The sequence below is a fragment of the Coccomyxa subellipsoidea genome, assembly GCF_000258705.1.
Source record: "Coccomyxa subellipsoidea C-169, whole genome shotgun sequence".
NCBI classification, from domain to species: Eukaryota; Viridiplantae; Chlorophyta; class Trebouxiophyceae; family Coccomyxaceae; genus Coccomyxa; species Coccomyxa subellipsoidea.
In genome coordinates this window covers 153,937-171,539 of record NW_005178018.1, presented here as the reverse complement: position 1 = coordinate 171,539, position 17,603 = coordinate 153,937, and the positions used below count along the sequence as shown (strand labels likewise).

At 53.8% G+C, this 17,603-nt stretch overlaps 3 protein-coding genes across 3 annotated transcripts; 1 reads left to right on the top strand and 2 right to left on the bottom strand.

Annotated features, from left to right (window-relative positions):
• Positions 1 to 549: 549 nt before the first annotated feature.
• Positions 550 to 7,341, top strand: COCSUDRAFT_60423 (P-loop containing nucleoside triphosphate hydrolase protein; the record flags this gene model as incomplete). The annotated part of the gene is made up of 13 exons (XM_005642709.1): positions 550 to 1,356; positions 1,587 to 1,739; positions 2,053 to 2,295; positions 2,613 to 2,774; positions 3,142 to 3,291; positions 3,707 to 3,914; positions 4,226 to 4,416; positions 4,563 to 4,724; positions 5,073 to 5,318; positions 5,708 to 5,876; positions 6,193 to 6,372; positions 6,680 to 6,845; positions 7,254 to 7,341. 13 exons carry the CDS (start codon positions 550 to 552, stop codon positions 7,339 to 7,341), a joined length of 2,925 nt encoding a protein of 974 aa, XP_005642766.1.
• A 422-nt stretch (positions 7,342 to 7,763) lies between these two features.
• Positions 7,764 to 9,728, bottom strand: COCSUDRAFT_68346 (hypothetical protein). Its single transcript, XM_005642708.1, has 3 exons — positions 9,514 to 9,728; positions 8,930 to 9,196; positions 7,764 to 8,594 (listed from the first exon to the last, which is right to left on the bottom strand). The coding sequence occupies exons 1-3, from the start codon at positions 9,530 to 9,532 to the stop codon at positions 8,482 to 8,484; spliced, it is 399 nt and encodes a 132-aa protein (XP_005642765.1). The 5' UTR covers positions 9,533 to 9,728; the 3' UTR covers positions 7,764 to 8,481.
• A 3,071-nt stretch (positions 9,729 to 12,799) lies between these two features.
• Positions 12,800 to 16,218, bottom strand: COCSUDRAFT_3892 (glycosyl transferase; the record flags this gene model as incomplete). Its single annotated transcript, XM_005642707.1, has 7 exons — positions 12,800 to 12,992; positions 13,386 to 13,604; positions 14,010 to 14,104; positions 14,305 to 14,415; positions 14,898 to 15,047; positions 15,723 to 15,804; positions 16,121 to 16,218. Coding segments are annotated over 7 exons (948 nt in total), but the record flags the coding sequence as incomplete, so codon positions are not given.
• Positions 16,219 to 17,603: the final 1,385 nt, after the last annotated feature.

Below are 17,603 nucleotides of genomic sequence, written 5' to 3'. Positions count from 1 at the left end.
ATCTCTCCATTTGACAGCCTTTGAGCACAGAGCGAGCACTTACATCAGAAATCCGCATTTGAATAAAGGAAGCGGCCTCACAAAGAATATGAACGTTGAGCATCTTGTCGCATAGTTTAGAGGTTTATCCCAATACCATTGAATAGAATTGCACCAGCATTCTGAAGGTGCACATACCATCAAACAATTATGCCGAGCACGCGGAGGACGAACACCAAGGTCGCAGTGCCACAGGAACAATTAGCATCATCCATACCAGTCCTGCGCCAGAGGAGGCGTCCGCAAGCAGATGGGAAGCAGGTGCTCATCACTGAATATTTACTTCTCGGAATATTTTTCCACTTCAATCAAAAGGATATCTGAAGACAATTTACTTAACCTTATGTACCAAAATATCAGCCCACGTCTCTGTCTCAGGATTCACATCCATTTACTTTGAGGTTGAACTTTCCACATATTTTGTCACATCAGGCACTGAAGGAGCAGCATGTGGCCACTCCACATCCAAGAGGACTCAACCGAGGCCCAGGTGCAGCAACTCTATCAGCCATGGAGCCTGTAGTCCCACAGCAGCGACCATCAGGTTCCCAGCAGAGACTCAATGAGTTGGCGAGGCCAACTTCATCACAAATTCGTGATGAGGTCATCCAGCGTCTCAGAGAGGCCAGCAGCACCGGGGCGTCAGAGGATGCAAGCACAGGAGTCAGGTCTCCTGCAACAGTTGGAAGGCCGCGGCTGGCCAAGCGGCCGTCCCCAAAGAAGGACGAGGGAGCAGATGCCGAGGAGGCATGTGCATCAGACTCAACGCCAAGCAAGAAGCGGCGCGCAAGGCAAGCACAGCAGGCCGGGCGCCCCCGCGCAAAAGCAGCCCTGGATTTTGCCTCAGACTGGGAGAAGGGGTCGGATTCTGGGTCGGAGCGGGCACAGCAAGCGACGTCTGCCGGTGGCATGGAGGCAGAAAGGGGTGCCGGTGCAGATGTTGCAGCAGAGCAGCCCCTGCAGCAGACAGCAAGCAAGGGCTGGAGGGGCAGGAAGGACGGGCAGGGGAAGCAGGCAGCGGCACAGAAGCTGCAGCCTCGCAGCACGCGCGCATCCGCGCAGCCGACGGAGGTGCGGCAGCTTCGGCCGCGACCAGCGCCGGCCGTCTCGGCGCCCGTAACGCCCGCGAAGCCGGCCGAGGCTCCGGTGCGGCCGCGCGGCCAGAGCCGGCAGCCGCAAAAAGAGACCGCCGCCACCGAATCTGGCGCTGCCGCCAAGACAGCCAAGCGCGTGCCCCTGCAGGAGTGCAAAGTAGACAAAAAGTACACCTATCGCGTCGGAGACTGTGCTTACGTCATCACGGATGATGCCTTCGAGGTGGGAGGGTCACCAACTGGCTAGTGATCTGCAGTTCTGTCGGTTGCTGGGATCATTTGGGCTGCATGCATGCCAAGCATCAAATGATTCTTAAAAACACGCAGTTGCAGGTGCAGCTCATATTTGGGAGGCCAATCCAAGCTACCTGTGGTGATAATGCGGTGTACAAATTGTGCAGTGCAAGACAGCAGATGGGGCCACACCAATGACGAATTGCTTCCTTGGTACAGGATGACGGCGCACTGGCCCTGGAGGTATGCGAGGTGTGCAACAAGACAGAGAAGCGGAGCGGCAAGAAGGTGATAGACCTTCTGGAGTGCGACCGCTGCCTGCGCGGCTACCACCTCGACTGCCTGGAACCCCATCTCACAGCCGTCCCTGAGGTGTGCGCCTTGAGCTGCAAGAGCCATGTTGCCGCATGCATATCCTTTATTCTTAAGTTCATGAGTAGGATATTGCTCAAGTTTTGTTTCACATGGCGGCGGACTGTGGGCATCGATCGTGATCCTTACATTTGAACCTGGGCTTCTGCCCCAAAGTGCTTCATTGAATCCACAACCCCTGTGCAAAGTTTGGGCCACCTGCGTTGTTTTCAGCACCACAGCAGGTATTGTTGGCGCTTTGTCAACTAACAATTATGGAAGCTGGCTTAATTTCAACTGATACTGAAGCGTGTGGGGTGTGGCTGCTGCTCAGGGCGATTGGCGCTGCCCGGGGTGTGTGGCGGGGGGCGCAGTGGTGGCCACCGCGGAGGCGGGGGACCCCAAGCGAGGGGCCCGGCGGGGGGCGCAGCAGCAGCGGCAGCAGACGGACCGGCAGAAGTTCCTGGCAGGCAAGCTGGAGCTGGGCAGGATAGAAGCGCTGTGGAAGCAGGGCAAGGAGGTCTTCATGCGCTGCCGTTGGTACTGCCGCCCGGAGGACACCGTGGAGGGTCGCCAGGTAAAGGCTCCGTCAATATCAATCCTTGCAGTGTTCAAGTTTATGGCATCTGCCTTGTTGATGTACTGGCAGTGAGTATGCAGGTTATTTGGCGCCTAAGAATGGAATTTAAGGACACAATCTGAGGGCTTCCTGTTCTTTGGCCGTGCACTGGTCAATCAGCAGTCAATCTAGACGTGTCACATCTGCTGCTTTGAGTCCATGCACCCAAAGTGTTAGTTGCTACGATGCCTTAAACCTCAACTGCAATTTCTGCAAGGGCAAATTTGGGAATATGAAGGCTTGCTGACATCATCGTGCGCCTGTTCTGGCCCCAGGAGCACCACACGGCGCGCGAGGTGTTCCTGCAGGAGGTGAGGGACGTGAACGATGTGGAAACGCTGCTGCGGCCGGCCACTGTGTGCGCGCCGTCAGAGCTGCATGATCACCCGGGCGATGATGTGTTCGTGTGCGATCACATGTACCATGCCGGCTGCGGGGTGAGTCACCGCCTGCCTGGAGTGATGTCATGATGAGCTCTTCCTCAGCCCTTGGAATAAGCCCGTGCAGCGACACCGGTGCTGTGATATTTGAGTCTTCAAAATCTTCAGTCCATGTCAGATTTCCCCGAAGAAGCTTCTGTCATCAGGCTGTGTACTGTAATCACATGCAGTCCTGCCAAGATGCGAGGTGCATATGCAGACTAGCAGCAGGTAAAGGCTGCCATATACTTTGCCAATCGGACACCGTGCTCTCTGAGCTGTACAAGACATAATCTGCAGGTACTGCAGCAAATGGGTGTCTGACATGCATCAGTAGACATGTGTGAGGTGGGCAGCTGTCAGGTACTCATGCACACACACACAGGTGTTCAAGGCGCTGGATGACGAGGAGGACGGTGACATCGCTGACATCAGCGATGATGATAGCGACGCTGACGAGGACGACACCTTCCGGCCCGTGCACGCCTGCGGCCGCGGCCGTGGCGGCAACGGCGGCCGGCGCAGATGCCTGCAGGTGCGCACCTTTTCTCCACTCACACTGTTGCTTTCAATGCCTGTCTTCGCATCTTTTGACCACTGTAGAAAAGTCTGGCAGCGGAGGGATGCAGCCAGTAATTTGACACTGCCAACAATCAACCTTAATTGTCATCCTGTCCTTGGGCAATGACGCTGCTGGCCACCTTGTGCAATAAGTTTGTTTGCATTCTTGCTTCTTGTCTCCATCTCACTTACATTGCACATGAAGGCTACGAGCAGCACCCAAGCGGCATTTCAAACATTGAAAGTAGAGAATATTCAAATGTGTCATGCTGCCCGATCATGGCGGGGAGGAATGGGCCGTTGCATGAAAGCGATGAGCAGCACGCAAATGGCCTCACATTCATTTGAGTCTTTGAAAAAGAATTGAATGCGTCATGTTGCCTGATTAGGGCGGGGAGGAGTGGGCGTCCGGCAGGAGGAAGCAGACACTGGGGCTGGGGGCGGCGGGCATCCCGGCAACGGCGCGCGCGCGAGACCGCACGTCTCTGGAGACGGCGCGCGCTGCGCTAGCGCTGACATCAGCGCCGGGCGTCATGCCCTGCCGCGAGGTCGAGCGCGCCGACATTGCGCGCTTCGTGGAGGAGGCCGTCGCAGCAGGTGAGCTTTCTTGTGAAGAGTTTCTCGGGGAGCTAGGACGCTTGAAACGGCTGTGCAAGCTTGCCGCACTCCCAATGAGCACCTCTGCGGGTTAGAAAAAAAAACAGACACCTCCTGCCCTTCTGATCAGCTCACAGAGAAGTGCTTGTCTGCCTGGGGCACAGACATGATTCGTCTGACGCCAGAGAGTGCACGCACTTGTCACGCACTTGTGTAGCGGCCACTGCTCTTAACAACCCGAGGTTATTAATATTCTGCTGGGAACTAAACCCCCCGGTAAAGCGCGCATCCAATAGGTCACATTGCCACAGGCGAGGACTGCCTGGGCCAGTGTCTGTACGTGGCGGGCGTGCCGGGCACCGGCAAGACGGCGACGGTGCACGAAGTCATCCGGCAGCTGCGGTCGCAAATGGATGACGGCGACCTGCCCGCCTTCCGCTTCGTGGAGATCAACGCCCTGCGCCTGCCCTCTCCGCAGCACGCCTACGTTCAGCTGTACCGGGTGAGTTAACCCTTGTCCTGCACAATCTCATAATTAATAGGGACACGGCTGTGTGGGGACCCTTAAAAGAAAAGAGGACCCATATGCATCGTTTTATTAATGATGCATGCCTGATCAGGCGGCTCAATTGTGTGCCTCCTGATTAGGCGCTGACCGGCAAACATGCGTCGCCGGCGACGGCTGCCGAGCAGCTGGAGGCCATGTTCTCCGGGGGCGTGCGCGGCGCAGCAGCGCCCAAGCGCGTCACCGTCGTGCTCGTGGACGAGATGGACCTGCTCATCACCAAGAAGCAGCAGGCGCGCACCCTTGTCATTCCTGCCGCCTCTGTTGCATGCTTTGCAGAGAACATCAGGAACCTGTGATTGGCACCATTCTAGGATGAAGATACAGTGCATGACGGTAAGACTGCGTCAATTTTCTGATAATTTGCCAGTGAGCCAAGCTGAGCGCAGTGCAATTGTGTCAGCCATGGCGGCTAATACTTGACCTGCTCTATCAGGCTTGCAACCACGAATACCCAACACCCATCAAATGCCGAGGATGGCAGATTCAAAGCCGGGCATCAACCATGTAGATTTTCTCTAAGTGTCTAAGTGTGCGTACGTTTGAACCCTCCTTGTTGTACTGTATGCGCTAATAGAGTGCAATGCACGCAGGTGCTCTACAACCTGTGTGAGTGGCCGACGCGGCCCGGGGCGCGGCTGGCGGTGATCGGAATCGCAAACACGCTCGATCTGCCGGAGCGGCTCATGCCGCGTGTGGCGTCGCGCCTGGGCGGCCGCCGTGTCGTGTTCCAGCCGTACAAGCGCGACCAGCTCAAGCGCATCGTCGAGCAGCGCCTGACAGACGCCGGCGTTTCCTCCGTCTTCCACGAAAACGCCATCAAGTACGCCGCCGGCAAGGTGCGTAACAAATGCTAAGAGTAGAATCAAAAGTTAGCAGTTTCCACCTTGGGAGGAGTCCTGGCCTGGCAAGCAGACAGCTCTTCACGATGTGAGCTCTCACGAGAATGCAATCAGTACGCCAGAGCAAGATCGGTGGAATCGCAGCCAGCAAGATATGTAATTCTCTTGCTCCTGCAGGTCTCATGCTCTTGCATAAGATTGGGCTCTGCGAGGGCTTCGTTTGTTTGCTTGCCTGCTGCTGTGCTAGGCAGTTGCACCTGTAGAACAAAAGCAAGGCATCCTACACTGCTAGTGTACTCTTCACGAAAAGGCCCATTACAGTAATGAGCTTCCCAGAGAAGCGTTCACCAAGCACAGCCGCTAGTAGTGATTGTTTTGCGTGACAGGTGGCGGCGGTGTCAGGAGACGCGCGCCGAGCGCTGGAGCTGTGCCGCAAGGCCGCCGACATCGCCGAGGAGGAGCAGCAGCAGCCGTCCGCAGGCGTTCCCTCCTTAGCCGCCGCGGCCGGCCCTGCCGACGGCGCCCCCGGCCCCTCCACTCCTCCCAAGTCGCCCGGTGCGCAACATCGATGACTGCTTTACTCTGAGAGTCAGCACACCAGAGCTGTGTTTGTCTCCTCTGTACCATCCGCCTGGGCGGAGGATTTATTCAGCAGGCTGTTTGAGGAGATGAACTGTTTCTTCCGATAGCGAGCAGCACCTCACAGAGCAGCGCTGCACTTCTGTGCTAGACTGTGTGCCCCGGAGGCTGTGCGCTCTGCAGGCATGTGAGTGCGCGCCATAGAAGTACTGCAGCATGGTCCCTCATCCAGTATCCTGCTCTAAGCATGAACCTGCACATCCGCTATATTCAAGGAGCGTGGCTTGTGCAGGCGCAACGGCGGCGGCGGCAGCGGTAGACGAGCATAGGAGGAGCGGCACGGTGGTGATGGGCCACGTGGACGCGGCGATAAGGGAGATGTTCCGCGCGGTGCACATGCAGCTGCTGGGCAACTGCTGCCGCCTGGAGAAGATCGCGCTCGCAGCCCTCGTCATGGAGACACGCGCCACAGGTGACCGCGCGATCAGTATCCGTTTGTCAAGTGCCTCTTGTCATGTGGAACTTTGTGTACGTCGGCCCGGCCTGCCTTGTGTTGTGGAGCCTTGCAGGGCCCTGGCAAGTCAGGTGCAGCTGCAGGTTTCCAAGCAGCATGCCAGTTATTGGCAAGATCGGTACTACTTATTTAAGGCCATGAGGGCCCCAACGAGACAAAACAGCTCGATCTTTACCACAGCAGGCATGCCGCCATCTGGCAGTTCTCAAGCGAGGTGGTCAGGTGTAGAGAAGCCAACACGATCGTAAGCTTGATGTGTGCGCAGGGCGATCGGATGCGGTGCTGCGGGGTGTGATGGCGCGGGTGGAGCAGCTCTGCGCGGCCCGGCAGGAGCCGCCCCCGTACTGCGGCGATGTCATCTCGGCCGCCGTCCGCCTCGGCGCCAAGCGCCTCGTGCTGGCCGGCCCCGGGGCGCACCGCCTGTCCATGAGGTGAGGGCGGTGCAAAATTCAAATTCAAATCGGAACCCCGAAACCCTATATTTCGAAATCTTAATCGAAATAATAATAGCAATATTTGTGGGCGGTTTCGGCGCAGTGTTTCCTGCAGATGCTGCACACTGGGGTTGTGACGTAATTGGCAGGTTTCGTTCAAGAAGTTCAGCTTGAGGGTTCTCAGCGTGAAATCGGCTCATGGTGACACCGTCTGTAGTACTCTTGTATCTCTGGCAACACAGCTGAGCAAGATGGCAGTAATAGGGCAACAGTGTCTTGCATCTTTGGCTGCAATGGTGATGATTTCACATTCTGACTGTCTGTGCATATAGGGGCATCTGCATGGTTGAAGCTTTGCATGTAGGGCCTGTGGACTGAGCAGAGTTCTGTGTGGGTCGGCTGCAGGCTGGCGCTGAATGTGAGCACCGATGATGTGGTGACGGCGCTCAAGACAGACACAACCATTGCATGGATGTCTCAGCTGAACCTGTGAGAAGGTAGAAGCAGGCGGAGCACCTTTCCTCACCAGCTCAGGCAGATGCACTCGGGCAGGACAAAGAAGCTTTGGATCAAGCAGATACCTCTGGCAGCTGCACAGCTGGCAGGCCTTGCATGGCCCCTCTTTTGTCCTGTGCTTGTGTCTTGCGCAATCAATTTCAGGCACTCTGCTGCCTGAGAGTAGTGAACTTCAGCCAAGAACTCAACTCGCAGAGATTGGCAAGCAGGTTTGCTATTGCGGAGCTGCTCTCAATGGTCGACATCACATCAAACCTAAGAACCAAATCAAATGAACCATTACGTGTGTTTGGTGCGTGACAAGACTAGAACTGCATGCCTAGCCAAGTGCTGATGAATGATAAAGGGCTCTCAAACATTCGATCTCCATTGAAGTGCAGGCTTTGAGCATGATGTTGTGAGAATTCAGCAGATGTTACTGATCACTGATTTGCACAGGACAGGGTAAACATGCCTAGTGGCACTTACAAATTGAATTAGTGTACGGTACTACTCTAGTGATCACATGATACCACCCTGATGTAATCCTTGTTCGTATTTTAACGGCAGACTAGCCAATACTTGAGGCCATTTCAAAGCAACCCACCCACATCTTAGCAATATCAGCGCACAGCCTGGCTGCAGACTTCAAAATTCACGCGTTCAGAGCAGTGCACAATTCTCTGCTTCAAAACATCACAGTGCTATTTGTAAGGATGACATATATTTCAGCAGTCCCGAGAAAGGTGCAACCTAACCAAACAGCTAGAGTTCTCGCTCTGCTGAGAAGGAGATCGCAAAAAAGGTCAAGTACGAGTCTGGCTCCATGAGCAAATTCTAGGTAAAGTGATAGCCAAGAATAAAACCTCAAACACATAATGCACAGTGCATTTTGAGCGCCAAGCCCAACTAGTGAAGAAAGAATCCCTCCAGAAATTACCTCCAGGTATACAGCGGACTGCAACTTGTCTGCAGGACGTATCTTGCCTTTTGGCAGGAAAAGCGTGTATCAACAACAATAGTAATAATACAGTAGATGTGTAATTACTCAACACACCGAAAGGATGCCACTGAGGATGCAATACCTTCAGCGGCCATCACCTGACCAGGGACCCGAACCTCTTGCAAGCCTCGAGGTCTAATCAGCCTTTGTTCGCTGCCATGTTTTCACCGCTGTGGTTCCCTGCTTACTCACGCCAGGACTCCATGTGGCCACTTCCTCTTCATGCAGCTTCTTCAACCTCCAATCGTCTGCACAAGCACCAAAATTTATTTGACGTGCGCATCCAGTGTCCAGCATAAATGGACAGAGGCAAGACAGCCAAAAGGGGTGGTATTCCTTCTTTGCTCGAGATAGCTCATATGTTGGCTGAAAGGTGAGTGACCAGTGACCAGATAAGCAGTGCTACATTTGCGGGCAAACCATCTTAATGGCTACTCGCAGCCTACATGGTCTCACAAATATGCCCTGCGTTGTATACAGGCAGCTGACGTGCTATTTCAACAAAAACGCTGCGGGTTTATATCCTGATATATAGGCAGCTTATTTACACACGACTGATGATGTAAAAAATGTCCAAGCGCACCTGAGCAGCGCATGGGCAGGGGAGAAGCCTGGGCTGGGCTGTGAGTGCTGCTGATGCTGCGCCTGCGCTGCTCTGTGTTGGGGTTGGGTGGCTTGTCTGCATCTCTCCAAGCTCGCGTGCTAAAGCTGCCCTCCAAGTCCTCGTGCCGTGCTGCCTCCTCCAGGCGTGACCTTGCTGCGGACACATCGCTGGTGGGTGATCCACCTGGCCATCCTGCCTGCCCTTGGCTTCCTTTTACGCCGGGGCTGGGCGTCTCCTCCAGCCAGGCTGCAGATCAATCATGAGATATGATTCAGACTGTTATATTAAGAGAGGGTGCTGACTTGAGATCTTACTCCTCTGTGCCAAAACGGTTAACTAGGGCACCGTACACCAGGGCTCTCATATACTGGTAGGTTCGAGGCAGACGTTCGATATGCAAGATGGATTGTTTAGAATGTTGAACTCCTGAATGGTGTTCCGGCTGCGTCATTGGCACGGGTATCATTGGGAGCTCAGAGCTGGCACTCAAACGCAAGCACAGCTGTCCGGAGCTCGTCCAGGGCGTCGTGATATGCTCGAGAAGGGAAATGAAGGGCACGCACTCATCGAGATCATAAACATGATGTCCAGATATTTTGCACGTGTGCGCAGCACTCCGCGGTATGCGTTAAGTCCCGGCCGTTCCTGAAGTCGATGGACACATTGCTACATGCAGAAGCCTCAAAACCTCCGTTCGCCTGACAATCAACATATACGCAGCAATGAAAATAAAAGCTGACCTAGCACAATGCAAACACACGGGATGCGTGAAGGTTTTAAGAGCGTAAAGGCCCGACAGGCTTGCGAATGCGTTCGAGACTCTACTTGACTTCCGCCAGCTGGCGAAACAACAAAATTATATAATCTTTTATCATCTGGCTTAACTTGTTATGCCTCTGGTGCACGCCTGTGGACACCAGCTCAGCCGATGCAAAAGCAAAGACCTTCCAATAATCACTTTTTTACATTTTAAGCTATTGAGATCCATATATGGGCACGCTCGCAGCCCATGCGGGTGAAATGCGGAGCCCAAGGTGATAGCATTGGATTTTGTTGTCACCTCTTCTTGGCATCCCACGCTATCACTTGATCAGTATTCGAAAAATTTGTAGAGTAGTTGCCGCGCTGAAGCTGCTGGATCTCCTGAGCCTCTCAATTAAGCCCATAGTACAGCTAAGTCAGGTGACCTCAACCCAGATATTCAAAAAAATCGTGCAACACATGCTCGATAGCAAGCTGAGGATTGTATGTACCGGAGATTACAGTCCTCTTTTTGCGGTGCATCAACATAGCTTTGTGCAATTTTCACCAGGCATAATTTCAATGCCGCCTCGTCAACCGCGATCTGCCTTTCCTCCTGCGCAATTGCCGGAAGAAGTCTGGCTCAAAATCGCCGGACATCTATCTCTAAGGGATTGGGCCAAAGCGTCAGGCACCTGCAAGACCACCAGATGCCTGCAACTAGACGCTATGAGCATCCCGCCTCAGACACCACACTCAGGTAGATTGCACACCTCCATCATCTGTGACCTCTGAGATGAGGAGGGTGATAGCGTACATCTGATGCTCATCCAACAGAATTGTTCATCTGCGTGCAGGTATTCCGTGGGCATGTCAGAGGCTGAGCAGGGTAAATGTGCTACGCTTGCGTGTGAATGGATTTCAGGAGCTAGCACTAGCTACAAGCCGAGACATGCAAGCTTTGAGCGCCCTGGCGCAGCTGGAGGTCCTTTCACAGGAGGCTGCTGCATCAGCAAGCGACTTCATGATGCGCCTTACATGGGTCCTGTCGCAGGCAACCAATCTTAGGCTGCTCTCACTAACAATTGGCCCCATCTCATGGTTTCCGCCCATGGCTCAGCTGAAGCATCTGGAGTTGAAATTCAGCCATCAGGGACCTGGCAATGTGTTTGGCGCCTTGCGTGATGCAGTGGGGCTGCACACTCTGTATCTCGGTTTGCACCTGTCCGGGAATGGGATAACAGTATTGGAGGCTCCTGCCTTGTGTCTCACTGCGCTCAAGGAGCTTCGAGTGGTGGCGCTGCAAAGCATTCGTCCGGCTGAAATTTTTCTGTCGGAAAGCTGTGCACTCTCTCTCAAAAGCCTGGATGAGCATGATCTGTCACAGGTGGTGTGGAATAGTGTCCATAAGAACGTGTTCACACTCGAGTCTGATGTTCTCCCCATGCCTTTGAATCAGATTCCACCCATAATTTGCAACTCACTGGTGAACCTGAGCACCGTTGCTCTTTGGGTTGCGCAGATCGGTGAGGCACGTGCGCCCTTGCCCTTAGATGGTCTGGCACATGTGACCAGGTTGCAACTCCGTGGCACCAATGTGTATGTCAGTGTGCCTTCAAGGGTGTTGTGGAAGAGGTTGCACATCGCTGCGAAGCAAAAATTGGATCTTTCATTCAAGCAACCTCACAGCTTTGCAAAGGATGTCATGAACATGCGCTTTAGATATCAATTTTTGGAGGGTCCCTGGATGGCTGAGCTTTGTGGGGCCCTGGCAGCAGAGGGCAGAAAGTGGCATGCCCAAAGGCTGAGATATGACTTGAGCGTACTTCATGCTGGCGATGGCAAAACAGACAGATGTTCTTGTGGAGCATGTTTTGCCTGTCTCCGTTCACAGGGGATTGCTTCATTTGTGGCAGGTATCTAGGTGCTGGCTTGCGCTAATATGTCACTGCTCGTCGACAATAGAGTCAGCAACAGACCGACTGCTGACTGCAGAGAAGTGTCAGAATCGTCAAGAAGATGGAGAGGAATCTAGACATCAAGGCAGGGCCAGCACCAGAGCCGGCTAGCTTACAGTAGCGAGCGCTGCTTACATGGATGTGATCACAGGATGCATTACAACTCGATGGCTTGTGGTGCTGTAAGATCTGCGAGGTTGTGACGATGTGTAGATACATCATGAAAATTTCATTCCTGGCATTTCAGATGGCTTTGATATTTCTTGATGCAGCCATGACTGACAGCAAATGTATGTCTTGCAAGACAATTGAGCCTTCTCACATTCTCGGCTACTCGCTCAAAGCTGATCAACCCGCAAGGCTAGCAAGCTGGAGAAGCACTCGTACACGTTGCACACGCCAACAAAGCCAATTACATCTCGAGTCAAGATGTGTCGATATTCTCAACAGCCACCTTTCCAGCAACATGAATCTCTCTGCTGCTCAACTTAAGGATTTCTGTGGCACTTTTCCTGTGAGGAGGCATCAGGGACAGAGGCCTACTCTCTCAAGGATCCTTTCTGCGTCGGTAAATCCCGTGTATGGTGTTCATGCAATTCTTCTTCAATGTGATACACTCAACAGCCTCAGAGGGCCCTGCCGCGCATGATGGCGCCATTGGCGTCCACATGCACATAGTCCTCTGGGTGAAGCTCCGGCTCCACATAATTCGGCGACGGCTCGAAGAACACGTGCGCATCGTGCCATCGGATTGAAACCTGCAGTCAACGGTTCTGCGCTCAGCCTTTTACCCACCATGCAACGCTTCAGGCCCACTCCAGCATGGAGACAAGCAGAGGCTCCAAGTTGCTGTGCATGTGGATAAATTGTCAATCTGTCCCAATCTGTAAGCCTTGAGGCTTCAGGCACATGTGCACCGTCACTGCTCTGCGCAAAGCGCCTGCAGCAAGGACCTCTTTATTTAGCCATCAAAGATGGACGTCGCGTCCAGTGACAAAGGGGCGCACCATGCCCTTGTGAGAATTATTGGACTCACCGGAACCTTGCATGTTCATGGGCTGACCAACGCCACTAACTTTCAGCAGGAGGCAGCCCAGGACACTCAGTCAGGGGGCACCAAATGAGCTCAGTTAATAACCGGAGGAATGCTCACCACGCCCTTATAGGCGCCGCGGGGAACGCCGTCGCGCCATTCCAGCAGCATGCCGAAGCCCCCGCCCACCCTCTCGTAGTGCTCCTGGCTGTCATAGCGCAGCACCACGTCCCCTGCCACCCCGGCAGCCTCGTCCGCGCCTCCCACCTCCTTTGCCGCTGCCAGCGTCGCCGCCATCTCCTCATCGTACCTGCACCAGCAAATGTTGATTATAGGATTTCTCATGTGCTCGGCCTCAAGTCGCTATGCCTGGGCAACGTAGCTATCCTCGGCTCCCTTGCCGCTGTGGACCCCTTTACTCTGTGATTCATTGCCCGACTCTACCTGCCTCGCCCTTACAACCACATACCCTGATATCTCCCGAATCCCATTTTCACCTATCGGGTGTAATTGTATGTTGTCACGATGGCTAGCCAGCCCAGCACTGCCAACCAAACGCCGATGAATGCATCCAGACACTCCGGCCCTCACAGTAAACTCCTGCTGGAGTGCATGCGACATGGCGTGTGCCGCACACAACGCCTCCTCCTTCTTGAGAAAGCAAGCAGGCTCCACATGCAGGCAGAGCTAGAAAAGGGTTCACCTGGGCAGCTGCAGGTAGGACAGGTCTGCAGCGAGCCAGTCGATAGGCTCCTTGTTGAGCCGGATGGGCTCCAGGAACTGGCTGAAGAACATGCCCTTGGAGGAGCCGTCGCGGCCAAAGTTGTAGTTGCGGCACACCTCGGGCCGTATGCACTGCCGCCCCTTGCGCGTCCCGTTCTGCCGCAGCCAGTCGTCCCAGTACGAGCCCGGCCAGCCGCCCCTACGATTCACCAGCCCTTTCACATTTGAGGGTTCCTGGGTCCAAAACCCTCGTGCAGTTCGATCGACTATTCAAGCTCGAGCCCTTCTTTGTTCTCTGCAGAGCAGTAGTTCTACAGCCAACAGACCAAAAAGAAAACGGCTAGGCGAATCTGTGTGCAGGCACAGTCCACCACCTGTTCCTGTCCAGCCCTCCCGGGGTCCACACCCGCTGCCTCTCAAATAATGGAATACCTAGGACGATCTATTGTGAATTGGCTGCCACTCTCACCAAGCAAAAAGCCCCTGTGCCCGGGCACCTTCCAGCTTTCTAGCACAAGCCTAGAGTACTGCTGCAATAATGCCTGAAGGCAACTTGCGTGTTGGCATGGGTATCAGGGACCATTGTGTTTGACTGGGGACGCACTTGAGCTCCTGCCAGAGCTCGTTGCGCAGCATCCAGCCCAGGCCAGGGAAGAAGTCCGAGCGGTACAGCTGATGCGCATCCCTCACAAACTTGTCCTGCGCCACGCAAGTAAACAACTTTAAACACTTTTCAACCTGCAATCTCCAAAGTGACCACCACATCGCATGACACTGTGCTGGCGAGACAACACAGTGCCAACACGGCTCGAATGCCAACCCCAGCCATGCGGATGGGCCAGCATCAGTTGTATCAGTCGTCGTCAAAGACTCCACAAAGAAGAAGATCTGGTGCTGACCTGGCCGTGATCGTTCCAGGAGGAGATGCACATGAGGGAGGGGTCGGTGTCCAGCAGCGGGTGCAGCGCCTCAAAGTAGGAGAAGAAGTCAGGCGCCAGCTCCATGTCCTCCTGCAGCCATGAAAGTCACATGAGAGACATCCAAATCTTCACTGCCGGCTTACCACAAATAACGCCATGGCACTCCATGGGAGCACAGCTCTGCATGCATGCAAGCAGACCACAGAGCCTGGCCCTACAATGGCTTCTTCCCAGTATGCGGCCAGGCCATCCAGATTGCTGCTGCCGAGGACGGAAATACACTGGGCGTAAGCATGCAAGCCTGATCATCATCGCACGCGAACATAATTAGTGAAAGCTCTCGCGGCCACCTTCGGCCCCCAAGCGCAGTGCTTCCCAAGGATGTACAGAGAAGTGAAAGACCTGGTCGGTAACTGCTGGACAGATACATGAAGATTGTTTATGGATTCGTATGCTTTTCTGACCTCGAGCATGAAGAGGCGCTGGGTTGGTACTACCAGCTTAATAGAGCAAGTCACCTCCAGCATGAAAAGGCGCTGGGTTAGTAAAATTAGTCATGATGAAGTAGTCACCTCGAGGATGATGAGACGTGGGTAGCGGAAGCAGTCGAAGATGGTGCGCAGGATGAATTTGTAGTGCGCTGCGATGCGGTAGTACTCGATCTTCTCCTGGCTCTGCCGGACCACCGGGGCCACGCGCTCCAAATGGTGCAGGTACGATATCTGCGCATGCATGCATTCATTGTGCCGGATTAGGCCATCTGAGAAGTTGCCATTCTGGTTGCACACTGACACAGAAGAGATCCCTCAGCAAAGATTGATGGTCATCTTGGGAGCCCGGGACCTCCTCCCAATACAATTATACACCCAAAGCTCTGCTGGCATCTCCCTTGTGGTGGTTACGAGCGTCTGGACGGCAGACACAGTAGAGATGCCCATGATAAGGCAAAGGCAGCCAGGCAGAAGGCATAACGAGTATGTAATGACACCTTAGCTGGGCTTGTCGGCATCCTCTGATTGTACCAAGCACGCATAGCTGCGCCGCTCTGTTTGGCAAAATAGCTGGTTCACTGGCAGACCAGCAGAGCTGTCAGTGCCATTATATGCCCAGGCTCTAGTGGTGCACAGCCCTTCTGATCAGGTTAACCCCTGGGCTCTGCAGAAATACTACAAATTCAGTAGGAAACTCTCTATTGCTATCACTGTGTTCCCGCTGGCTCTGTTTCTTGGCATGTGGTCCTCTGTCACAGAAGGCAACCATAGGCCCGGCCCCATGAAGTGCAGAAGCTTGATTAGGCTGCCACAGCTATGTCTTCTGTAATGGCATGCGCGGTGGTGGAATGCATGTGCAAGGGCCCTTTTTGGCAGCCCTGAGTGAGGGCAGGAAAACGCATTCACCTGCTCATATGACTGCGCTACCTCCTGTGTCGCTGCGTGAGGCATATTCCCGTCCTGGGAGAAGAAGAGCGGGAACTTCTGCCTGCAAGGCAAAGAATCACAACATAATTCCCAGCCCAAGACACAATACATGGTGCCAACTGTTGTAATCCCTGGATCGAGCAGCTCCTTGCATTTCCCTACCAGCATACTTCACATGTAAAGTGAGCACCGCCACTTCAAAATCTACATATGACTGGCAAAGCCAAAAAGAAGATTGAGTGAGCTCCACAATAGCAACAGTGCTGCTGTACACAAGTCCCCTTGTGCAGCGGGCTTGTCCTCAATGCAGTCAAGAACTGCAAGCTTAGTCTCGATCAACCTGCCCAATTTTGCACAAATCAGGTCTGTGGCCTTACCTGAAGGTGGGATCCGAGCCGTGTACAGCCAGGAGGGAGGCAGCATGCCGCTTGAGGTAGTCAGGCCGGTTGAACACCACGCTCACAACCGCTGCAACGACCCCCGTTGTATCGAGCGCGGGGCCGACGCACGCCTCATCCTCGTGCCCCGAGGGGTAGATGTGTGCCTTGGCCTCTCCGTTGCTGCGTCTGCCTCCTGCATCAACCTTTCTGTGGGGCGCTGTCCCCAAGCCTGTCTGCCGGAAGCCTCCCCTGGCTTTCTCCCTGAGCGCTGCCTCGCTTGCTGATGCACTCGCCTGCTCCTCTGCAGGCACACATAGAGGCAAAGCTTGCATCAGTTGCTTCACAGGGGGCTCTGGTCATGATCGGGCATGCTAAATAATAAGGGTCTGAAATGCCTGGGTGGCAGATACAGGACTGTAAAGTAAGTAATGATAGAAAGATGTCAGCAAGTAAGTTACAAGAATTGTGGGTCATGCCCTGGCAGTGAATGAAGTACAATTGCTGTATGTCCTAGAAGAGGTCGTGAGCAGACCTGCTATTCTGTCGTATGCAGCTCCCATGCGCTGATCGAGGTCATTGTAGAGCCTGCTGAGGTTTGCATGGCCCTCCAGCGCCTGGCGTAGCTGATTTCGGAGCTCTTCCGTGCGGTGGACCTGGATGTGCAAGCCGTGTAAATGTGTCTTTTTTGCTTCATTATAGTGCAGCAAAACAAGTATCAAGTGAATATGCAAATTCACATGCCTTGATTGAGATATTCAAGAAGTCCTGTGGGGACACTTACGTGCTCAGAGAGTCCCTTTAGCTCCTTGTTGTAGTCCCCAAAGAGGACAACCTGTACAACTTAGATCGTCAAGGAAAGACGTTAGATTATCCAACAAATTCCATTTTCATTGTTGTGACAGGCCGAACGCAGGACCGATCAAGCGAAAGGGAGGACCTGCAAACTAACGAGGAGGATTGCTCCCACGATCAGAAGCACGCTTCCAGCTCTCATGCCCTAATAGCCCTGCAATACCCATCCAATAACAATGCCTGTTGTTGATAGCCCGCTTGTGATGCCGAGCGACATCACACGAAGACGCAACTGTTGATCAGTATACTGCCAGATGGGTGTTTAAAGCCCACCACGCACATGAGTATGCCTTAAAATCAGACCGGTATCAAGCAAAAAGGAGATCATTTCTCGACGCTTAGAGTCAAGGAGTTGCAAGCAATCAAATTTGACATCGTTAAGAGGACGTGAGGGAACAGGCTCACGTGCCCTTTCCATGTAGGTGTGGAGCTACTAGCTCGTCAGCATATTCAAACCGCAGTTCATATATCAGTCACAACAGTGTTAGACATTGATCTAATATTCACTTACAACTTCTGGCCCTTTCTACATGACAATACTCGGTTGATGCATGATTTTTTAGATGCATGATTCAATGGACTCAGGTTGCCGTATGCACCGCGGTACAGGGACCGCCAAAACAATAGT

Excerpts from the sequence above, each read along its gene's own strand:
- COCSUDRAFT_68346 (XM_005642708.1), bottom strand. Across the intron at positions 8,595-8,929 it reads CCTGCCCATGCGCTGCTCAG|ACGATTGGAGGTTGAAGAAG; the intron begins GTGCGCTTGGAC and ends GTGCTTGTGCAG.